The sequence below is a fragment of the Nothoprocta perdicaria genome, unplaced genomic scaffold (genome assembly GCF_003342845.1).
Source record: "Nothoprocta perdicaria isolate Ctin4 unplaced genomic scaffold, notPer1 scaffold_25, whole genome shotgun sequence".
In the NCBI taxonomy this organism is placed as follows: domain Eukaryota; kingdom Metazoa; phylum Chordata; class Aves; order Tinamiformes; family Tinamidae; genus Nothoprocta; species Nothoprocta perdicaria.
Genome location: NW_020455477.1, coordinates 4,511,467 through 4,522,420, shown reverse-complemented (window position 1 = coordinate 4,522,420; position 10,954 = coordinate 4,511,467). Strand labels below are relative to the sequence as shown.

Genomic DNA, 10,954 nt, shown 5'->3' with positions numbered 1-10,954 from the left:
GGGAGGGCGCGCCGCGGGCGGCGGCTGCGGCGGGGCTCGGCGCCCGCAGCGAGCACCGAGGCTCTGAACTTGGCCGGCCGCTAGGTGAGGGGCCAGCCTGGGGCGGTGCTGGCGTTTCCCGGCGGGATTGCCGTGCCCCAGAGCCGCACTGCCAAGCGACGGGCTTTGTGCAGCGGGAGCGGCGCGCGCGGCGGCGGTTGGGGCGTAACGGCCGCCGCGGCGGGGAGGGGCGGCGCGGCAGCGACCGTTGGCGGCGACCGTTGGCGGCCGCGTGCGGGCTGCCAGCGCCGGGAGGGCGTTGCGTGAGGCCCGGCAGGCGCGGCAGCACCTGCGCTCCCGCTTCTTGGCGTTTTGGAAAACGGCGACGTTGGGACTGCTCAGAACTACTGCAGCGACTGCAACACAAGGCTGTAATAAAACCATGCTCTTAATAAGGGTTTGGTTCAGGAAAAAGAAAAGGAAAGTGATGTCTGTTCTCGAACAAGATTGTTTCAATCATAGCCCGTGGTGGGAGTGAAGAGGCATATGCATTTGATGTAACCATCTTATTTCTAAATTGGAAAAAAAAAGTCCAGTAGGGATTAACTTGGGTTTGATAATTTGCAGTTGTAATTATACTGTTTCAAAAACATTGATTTTATTTACTTAACTGTTTTGAAACCTGGAAGGAAAAGAGTATTTGCAAAATTAGATCAATTAAATAAAATATACAGAAAATTGTATCGGTGTACAGTCAGTTGAGGGATATTTTTGTGTAAGAAAAGCAAGTTGGTAGGTCCTGGCTAATGGCATGTGGTGGAAAGGAGCAACGCGTTTCAACCAGTTGACCTGACTGCTATGGGGGGTGACATGTTTGAATCTCATGTAAGATATGGTTTAATGATAGTTGCAGTAAAGCTTAATTATTACTTTTTGTTACTATATTCTTACACTCTATCAATTTACAAGACATTTCTCTTTAATTGCTGTGAAGGGGAAAAGGAGACCAACTCTAGACTATCCAGCCTGCCAAGAGGCTCTGTGAGGAAGGATCCCTAAATTGGATCCAAATGAAATCTTTGAATGGGAATTCCGTCTTGTAATACAAGTTCATTGTGAACTTAGTTTCTGTAAAATAACGTTTTTCTTTATTGATATAGCTAACTTCTACTAATTCCTGATTGTGTAATTTAATCCAGTGTAAACCCTAGCTGGTTGATCGGTGCTTCACGTCAGCTGTGGTTTCCTTCAAACTAACTGTGACATGAGGAGAGTCCATTGGTTTGTACTTGTGGGTACCACTATGTGTACAGGTACAAATCTGTACAAGAGTCTCCACGGAGGACTGGAATTTCAAGACAAATTTGTCAAGGCAAAGGCTGCTCTATCCCTATAGTGCTGTAATAGAAGCAGTAAGACATGTATGTCTTTGCATGTGTGTGCATATATTTATGTTTACCATTTTGCTGCCTTTTCATAGTAGTTTTGGTAGTAATTTTGAGTAGTTCTTGCTTGGTATAAGGTTTGATGGACATTTCTTTTCTGACAGTAGGCATTTCTTTTCAGCCAGTTTAAGTTGGTTCTGGCCCCTTCCCAGATGCTCTTACATTGTCCTTTACCTTGTGCCAAAGTAGCTGCGTGTGGGGCTATAGCGGAGGTGGTTCATGGGATCAGAGGGCAGACTGAGCTGGAAAACATGCCTGTCATTCACTCACAAAAGGCCAAGAAAGCAAGTTCTCTGCTAAGCCGTAAAGCCACTGTGCTGGCTTGGAGGCTGGACTGAATGCTGGTGATGAGATTGGCTAGCATGAGTTTTAGTGCTGCTGAATATCTGACCAGGAGCTCAGGGGTATTGGCTTGAGTCCAGAAAGCCCTGGGAGTTCATTTTATATTTAAAGAGTTCTGCTAAAATGGCAAAGATAGCAGCACTGCTTATCGATATGCCCAAGTTTGGTATTTTGAGAATCATGAGATTCTGCTGCCTGTAAGCTTGCACCAAATTGAACCACAAACAACTGAAAACTTAGTGTAAAGCTGAAATACATTGAAATACCATCTAGTCCTTTTTTTTCTTTTTTTCTTTTTCCCCATTCCTGCGGGTATCTTTAATTCCATATATTCATTCATATATTTATTTTTATTTATATATATATATGTGTGTGCGCACGCGTGTGCATTCCTACTGTCTGTTGAATATTTAAAATTATGTTTGTAACTTTGTGCAAAAATCAAATGAGGAAATGTATTGGAAAATATACTTACATGTTAATATCTAGCTTTTTTGTATGCTTTATAATATTGCATCCTGATTTCTAAACTCAGTTAGAACTGTTTTAGTTTAATAGAAGAACATGAAGAAATATCATATATATTACTGCAAAATGCCCTAATGTATTTCACTTATTTCATAACTAGGAGCCATTTTCTTTGTCATAAGAGTAGGCCATGCTGTTTAAATTTGAAATGACTGTTTGTTCTTCTTACATAAGAGGTCTTCCAGGTTGTAATTAGTAAGTGGATGTTTGTTTCTGAGCTTTGAATACTAAATAGAAATCATCCAAACTTCTTTGATGTATTGTCTAAAAATTCAAAGACTTTTTGTTGGCATAGTTCTTACATGGTACCCAGGTTGATCTGTGCTTCCCATCAGCTATCATTTCCTTTAAACCACCTCTGACAGGTGCTCTAGATTCTCAGATGGACATGGCTTCTGATTATCTTTGCAGCTAAGCTGCAGACCTGATGGACTTGTACAAAAAAAAAAAAAAAAAAAAAAAAAAAAAAAAAAAAAAAAAAGGAACAAGAAAGAAAAAGAAAAAAACAATTCACTAAAATCCTTCTAACTCCCTACTCTTACATGAGTTCCTTGTGTGAAGCCAAGGTATTTAGGATGCAGTGCCTAGACATAGTCTTGTGGGATATTTTGCTAGTATGTGCATGTGAGGGAACATGTATGTAAACATGAGTAACTTTGTTCCCTACTGACTGCCTGAAGTAATGATTGTATAAATGGAATTATTCCATGTGTATGCATATAAAAATTTCTCAAATGTCACAAAGCATAATAGTTACATAATGATTATATTTTTCTATATAGGAAAGCACAGCAACATAGTTTGCTCTGAGTGATGGTAAAATAATGTGTCTGCAAGGAAAGTGCCTTTGTTCTAAGAGAAGTCTCCGTATATCCACTAGCAGGTCCTGATTTTCGTGTGTGTAAGTGATGGATGTGCTCAGTTTGTGGTGTTTTCCTACATATTATGCATAAAACGTCAGACAGAAAGTCTAAGTGAGAGTCTAAGTGAGAGTCTTTACCATGTGCTTAATTTTCCATAGGTAAAATAGTAATAACAACTCCTTTGTACTTCATAAGTACTGCTAGGAAATATATAAGAACTGAATGTTAATGACCAAATTATCCTAGTTGGATCTGCCTGTCCTAATGTTTTCCATCTATGTGATAAAATTACTATTGACTATGAAGTTGGTGGGTTGCATTGTGTTCAGCTTCTCACTGTTCTGTTTTTCCGTGAAACATGAGAAGATTTGGTGCCCATGTGATGGACATTTTTAAGACCTGCTGTTTGTGCAGCATCTGACTAAAGGCATTGTTTAAAGCCTTCAGAACTAAAGTTGCTGAAGATCGTGGTGTGGTGCAGCCCAATGAATACTGGAATTTAAAGCTAAATGCTAAAATTTCAAAATGTTAGATGCCACCTTATAGACATGTTGTACGTACCAGAGAAAGTCAGGCATTTCTTTTCTCTAGTCAAAAATACATCAGTGAGCGATGTTCTGAGATGATATCAGAGGAAAAAGGGTCAAATGAGCAAAGAGGAAAATTCCTATAGCAGCGAAGAGGAAAATTCCTACAGCGGTAACTGGAAAGTGATGGACAACATCAGTTACCACAGCAGTCTGTAGTGAGAGGGTTACTAGATTTTGGTGAGGATGTGCAAGCAGAACTTGGGAGATGCTAAGCTGAACTTTCTAAAAAAGTGGCGAGTCAGTTTAGAGAACTGTTTGGAGCTAACAATGTGAAATCATTGCATGCAAATCTGTAAAGTAATGTTAGTGTCTGTAAACTATTGGGATCTTGCTTACTCTGTCACTACCTCAGAAAAGGTATTTCATTACTAGAGTTAGGATTTGCTATGAGGTTGTACTTCACAAGCTTTTATCTACCTAGATTAGGTGGTCGAATAAATTGGGAAATAGAAGATTGTTCAGTACTTTCAGGGAGCTTTTTAAGATACTTGCAGATGCAGATCTGCCTTTTGGAAGATTATTGCTCGAGACATCAAAGAAATTTCTACAGATCATTTAAATATTGACCTTATTGTCTCACATTTTTAGTATTTCTAATATCTGTATTTTTTTCTTAAGATACTGCAATTCTCATTTAACTCTTATTTTTGTGTTGTAACTAATGAAGATTTGTTGTTGTTGTTAAGCATTCTTTTTGTCCCAGTTGTGTTGCTTCTGCTTAGTAGAAACAGATAAATTGTATTGCTGTCTTATTGGGCTTAGACATATGGCAGAACATAGCTATGCTAAATTAAAAAAATGACAGTGGTTCAGGACCAAGTGAAAGGAGAAAAGCAGGAAGTGAAAAAGAAAACCGTTATCAGAAAAGAGTAAGGTGCAGAGATGTCTGCAAACCATGAGCCGGTTTGGGTCCTTCAGGATGAAGCTGCACAAGGAGGAGGACAGGAAGGAGGGACTCGTCCATGGCTGCACTGTTCTGAACAAACCCCTTCCCTCGGGTGCACATGGCCTGCATCTTCCAGAGAGCTCAGGAGCTCTGCAGGAACTCATCCGCGTGGCTCACAGTGCCAGCTCAACCCACGCTGGCTCTGTGTGGGTTGCGAGGTAGTAGCAGCTCTTTCTCTTCCTTGGTTCTGTTTCCAGATTTATCAGTAATTTCTAATTTTGAACCAGATTTTGCCTAAGAATGGGGGGAGGTATTTGATAAACTGAGCAATATTCACAGCCCTCTTTGAAACTGTCGTAGAGGTAGGAACTGCTACTGCTGCCACAATGTCCTTGGGTAAATAAGGTAGTTTCAAGTAGTTTGTGAGAACAACTTGAGAAACTGTGGACTTGCAGCATGGCGGGTGCTGCATGACAGTTTCATTTACCACCATTTGTGAGACTTTCAACAACCTTTGAGAGGTTGAACTTTGCTCTTCTGTGTGAAGGGAGGATAAAATAGATCCTGAGGCAGTCCAAGATCCCAAAGATGATAAACTCGTGATGGACACAGGCTGGGTTGGAGATGGGCTAGACAACTGGCTTTATCCTGACACCCAGCTGCCTGCTCTGTTATTTTAAGCAGGTTATAAAAGCCTCGGTTACACCATCTGCAGAGTGGGACCCTAAGCTGTCTTGCCTCACAGTTGTCAAACTTAAGAATGGTCAGATGGGCAGTGGTTATGGCTGCAGATTTTACCACAGCACATGATTATAAATAAGTACACGAGCTTGCTTGTAAACTCCTGAATACTGAGTTGTAATACTGAGGCATGGCAAGCTATTTGCACTGCCTCTTAAGCAAGAGGAAGTTGTTTATGGAAATACCATGGTAACTTGTAATTTTTTAAGGGAAAATAATGAAGTTTTATGATTTTGCGAGATATCCTTGAGCATCTGCTAAAAGGTCTGGTGGCTGTTCTGTGAGTGTACAGGACGAAGAAGTTAACCTGCTTCCAAATTGTTAAAAGTATCTGAGAATACAACAAAATGTTATTCATGGGTTACTGTCCAAGGAAGTAATTTAGAACTCCTTTTTTTTTTATCACTTCTTTTTTTTTTTTTAAGGTAATATTTCAATAATTACGCTACCAGTTTCCAGCACCAACTCTCCAACTAAGATTTTGCCAAAAACCCTAGGACCAATAAATGTGAATGTTGGACCCCAAATGGTAAGTTTTGCAACTCTGCTAATTCTAAACTAGTGTAACTAGATGCATGACCTGTTTATGTAATGTAGAAACATGGAAAATGGAGATGTGAACTGTGCTAGGAACTCACAGCTTCGTGCTCCAGCTGCAGAAACTACCCAGCAGTTTAAAGCTCCCCGTCTTAGTGGAGATGTAGTGACGTGCAGGTGCAGCAACCTCGGCATGCTGGAACTGCTGATCCCAACAAGCAGTCTGTGTTGACTTGACTTGAAGCATACCTACCTTCCTGGCTTTGGGTGGAAATTCATCATGCAAAAATAGGCAATTTCACCAGCTCACATTTTTACCTATTATTCAAAATTAATTTTGACTCAATATGAAACAAAAAAATCTCATGAAGAATGTCACTGATGCCATCTCCTCACTGAAATCTCCAGAGTTGCCAAAGACTAAATGTTTCTGATACATGCATAGAGATTTAGCTTGTTGAAACCCACTCCTCTTAGAACTGTCTTTTCCTGCTGAGGTAACTTTATGACAGTATAGCCACTAAAGAGATGGTTTTGAGAAACATTTTCAGTTTGCTGGTGGTCAGAGGACAGAACAGGCAGTACAGGGACCTGCTTTGGGTAACCAGAGGCCTGTCTACAATGCACTTAGCCTGTATGCAAGAACCATTGGAACCATTGGGTGTGTTTTTGAAATATTCGTTGTGTTGTTGTGGGTCTTCTTTATAATACAAATCGTTGCTGTTCTGCAATGGCTTTTACCCCAGTTGGATTTGGGATAATGTTTTTCCCCTCTTTATTTTTTCAAACATTCATAGAGGAATTTATTTCAGAACTTTGTCACAGGTAGATACTATTTGTTACAGAAAACGTCATGTCCCTAAGGCAGGCATGTTTTACATCTTCACATTCATCAAAATGTTCTTACAAATAGTATTCAACAAGTCCTGTTGTCTTTAAACTGGCAGGTTCCTGGAGATCTCCAGCATCTCTGGAAACTTTAGCTTAGTTCTCAGATCAGAATGGTTCTTGAGAACAGATAATTTGGCTCTGCAGTTTGTGGGTTTGTTTGTTTTGTAACTTTAGTAGTTGTTTGTAACTAATTTAAAACCGTGTCTTACTAGTAACTTCATAAATCTCCTATCAGCAGATAAAACATGAACAATGTAATGATTGCAAATTCACAAAATTCATTAGAATTTTTACACTAGTTGACTTACAATAACTTTCTTGTGCCTATGAAACTTACTTTTCTTATATGAATTTCACTTAATATTTCTGTTTCAAAAATCATTTTAGTTATTAATGGCTGGTTCTTCATTATATTAAGATGTTCCAGTTAGGTTTTGCTTACCAACATACTTTATATCAAATTTTGCTTCTTTTGCTAAAGAAGGTTTTTTTGCTTCTTTTTGCCACATTTTATTTCAAAGTAGTGCCATTTAACATGCTACATATATATATTTAAACTATATTAAACATACAGTTTTTGTTCAGCTGATATAAAACTGTCCTATGTTATCTTGGCTTACTACTCTGACTTGAAAAGTCACTTTGACACTAATTTTAATTTGAATAACACTACAGAAAACTAGTTGCCATCAGTTCATTCCAGTGACTTTTTGTCACGTGAAAAACTCAGGCAAATCCATTGGAAGAGGCTGGCATGTGCTCGTTAACACACGGTGCTCAACATGCTTTCTAAGAGGTGTCCTTAACTGGTGCTTCTTGTAGTTGCGTTAGATTCAATAAAACTTGGTGAGGACTAAAGTTTGTAGTTGGGGTTTGTGTTAGTGTCAGAGGGTTGCCTTGACCATGTCCCCGTGTGTGCTGCAACTGGCCATCGCTTTCCAGTGCTGGCTAGGAACGGCAAGGAGCCAGTCTGGCGGTGAGCGCTTCTCAGGTGCGCTGCTGGTGCATCTCCTTGCTGCCTCTCCTGTGCTAGGACCCAGCCTTGCAGCTGGGGCAGGGCACCACTGTAATAGCCATTAGGCTCTACAAGTGAATGCAACAGCACAGTATTATTGATTGAAAAGAAGTGCTACATCCTGCAGGGGTTCTCACACTTTGCAGAATTAGGATATCAGATTTTTTCATGTTTATCTTAAGCCACGAATTTATGTGATTACTTTAGGTGCATTGGAAAATTTCTGCCTATCAGAAATGGAATGAGTCCCTGAAAGTACCCGAGTGTGCCATTTCAGAGGACAGTAAGCGCGGCATTCTGTGCAGCTGAGGCGGCGGCAGCGCCGAGCTCGGCCCCACCGAGGCGGAAGCGGCCGCTGCGCTGGAGCCGCGGCGGGGCCGCGCCCGCCGCTGCCGCTGGGTGGCGCTGCAGCGCGCGGGGAGTAAAGAGGCGGCGCAGGGGCTGCCGCGAGCGCCGCTCACGCCACTGCCCGGCGCACGCAAAGGGCGCCTGGGGGACATTCGCCTCGAGGTTTAAAGGAAAATTGCACGTACTTTACCCAGTAGAGGAATGTGAGGCCTTAGGGAATGTGCTGAACTGCATTTCCGTAGCAATATGCTTAAAATGTTTTCTCTCTGGGATGTGTCAGCCACATGCTGGCAAAACCATATGCTTACTGAAAATAAACCTTGCTCATAGTATTGCAAGAAATTAATATAAGTAGGTACTGGACTGGATTAATGTTTACCTGATATTTTGCATTACCAATTCTTGTTTACATTCTGGTGTGATAGCAGTGCTGAATTTCAGATCCATTTTAATATTAACCATCCAACCACAAAATACCTGTTTTTTAAGCTAGCGTAGGTGTAGGTTGATAGAGGTTAATGCCCTTCCTGTGCTTCCATACAGTGTGAAAATGCAACCAGTTGGGGGATCTGCTGTTCTCTAAAACAGCAAATATGTAACCTGTGTTTTGTGTTTCCTGTTATTTTATGTTTTTATTTGTCTCTATCTGTTAAGCTCTTTGCAAAATAATATAAGTTAGTTTCTTCAGAAAACAATAAATAGGAGTGTAGCCACAGTGTAGCATTAGAAGGGTGTAAAATCATGTTCTGTGTGGTGAGAAATCTGGAAATCCCTCAGGTGGATACCGTGTTTTCTACTTGTTTAAATGAATGTCTATCGATTTGAAACAATGTATCTGCCAGGTACTCATATGGGTACATGATATGTTAAGTAGTAAAGGAAGGATGCAAAGTTTAATGGGGTTGATATTCAAAATGCTAACATATGGAGTAAAGAAAATACAAACTGACTGTAAAGCTTTCTGCAGAAACCTATAAATCTTACCATTTTGACACAAAGAACTTGCAGTTTATATTTTAAACATTAACTGATCAATACTGTTTCATTTGTATGTACTCTCTGAATTCTTCTGGAGACCTATTTTAAGGAGAGACTTGAGATTAAAAATTGAGACCAAGAATTTTGATGTTATCAACCATTCAAATAGAGTTCCACCAGATCTGATTAAACATATTTTAAAACCTGTCTGTACTAAAAGGAAGCTACACAAACAGTGCATATTTGCAATAGATGCCAGTCACTTTAATCTGCCTTACTCTTTTAGCTAAACCCAACAGGTTGCTGTATTTAACATAGATGAGACAAGTCATTTTATTAGCTTGCAGAAATGCCTGAAGGTCTTGTAAACGGTAGAAACTGCAGGGAGTATTTTACTTGGAGCTCTGATTTTCTTTGATACCAAAGACAGACAATTGTAAGACACACATCCTTTGGAAAGAAGACTTTATTAATTCCAGTGAATAAGAAATCACCTACATTTTTCTGCAATAAATAATTAGATATAGATAGATACAAATCCTGACCCTAATGCCTAGTAGTTATTTAAATTTGTCTAGATCTGGTTTAAATGAATAATATAATAAGATACAGGTAGGAAAAATCCTTAACCTGACAAGATTTTAATGTCATATATGAAGATCTGATGACATCTCTTCAGTATATTTAACAGCAGTTTGCATGTGATGCAGAAATTTTTTTTTTTTTCTCTCTCCTTTCTCAGAACCAATGATTAGTATGAATTTTGGTTGTGTTAGCCTCTATTTTCTTAAAAGATTTTTTTTTTCCCCAAAAAATCCATAGATCATAAGCACATCACAAAGACTGACCAATTCAGGGAGTGTTCTGATTGGGAGTCCTTATAATCCAGCTCCAACAATGGTCACACAGACACACATAACTGAAGCTACTGGCTGGGTTCCAGGGTAAGGAGTTTGTTTTATTTAAAGATGTTTGCAGATCTGTTCCATTTTTCGCCCTTTGTTTGCACTCTTGTGTTGGTTTATGGCTTGCTGTTCTCCCAAAAGGAGCACAGTCTTAGCACGTTCTGCACTTTAGATGTCTGGAATGCGTGAACACAGGGTTACAGGCACCAGTCACGTTACTGTCTGTTTTAATTCAGTTTTATGGCAATGTCTGTGGGGTCATGGAGAGGCACAAGTTGATGAGCTTTTACTTTTTTTTCACAAATTAATGACATATGCAAGTGGTTTTACTATAGAGCAAGTCATTGGTACCGACAAAGGGAGAGCTATCAAACATGCTTCAGGAGGCATTTAAGAATAATGCTTTAATGGCAACTTTTGAACATAATGAGTGGTGTCTGTTACTACTGTACACAATCACCAAGTTTTCATAGTGTTCTGAAATACTTTAGAGTAATGTGATGTATTTAACTCTTCTAAGGAAATCTGGTCTTTGCAATATTTCACATTTTTTGACTTCCAGTACTACTGAACCTACCTATCTCAAGAGTAGTGCTGTGCTTCTGAAAATTAGAAAGTAATTTCCACATTTAGGTCATTTTTTAATCAGTGATGGATATCAGTAGTGCCTTTCCATCTTTATAGGTAGGAAAATGGAGCATCTAGGAAATGGTCGAAATGTGAGCATAATGTTTGTACTTTGACCCTCTTCACCCTGTGCTTTAAGTAGAGTCTGTTATTCACTTCAAAGTTGCTGTTCCTACCACAGAGAATAGAATCTGTAAACTGCATTACCAGTTAAGTGCTATTTAAATGTGGTTTTCCTTGGAAAAGGGGGCTTATGTCAGGGTGTGTATCTCTGCAAAC

At 39.8% G+C, this 10,954-nt stretch overlaps 1 protein-coding gene across 3 annotated transcripts in view; it reads left to right on the top strand.

The window, feature by feature from the left end:
* TFDP2 (transcription factor Dp-2) overlaps positions 1-10,954 on the top strand; it is a 48,467-nt gene that overhangs the window by 16,279 nt on the left and 21,234 nt on the right. Inside the window, exons 1-3 of one of the 3 annotated variants that reach the window (XM_026040003.1) lie at positions 34-84; positions 5,800-5,903; positions 9,966-10,087. In XM_026040003.1, coding sequence (XP_025895788.1) covers positions 5,901-5,903; positions 9,966-10,087 — 125 coding nt within the window. In that variant the 5' untranslated portion in view covers positions 34-84; positions 5,800-5,900. Of the gene's footprint in view, positions 1-27; positions 85-5,799; positions 5,904-9,965; positions 10,088-10,954 lie in introns of those variants that run through there. The other 2 variants (XM_026040001.1, XM_026040002.1) reach the window with 2 other exon arrangements.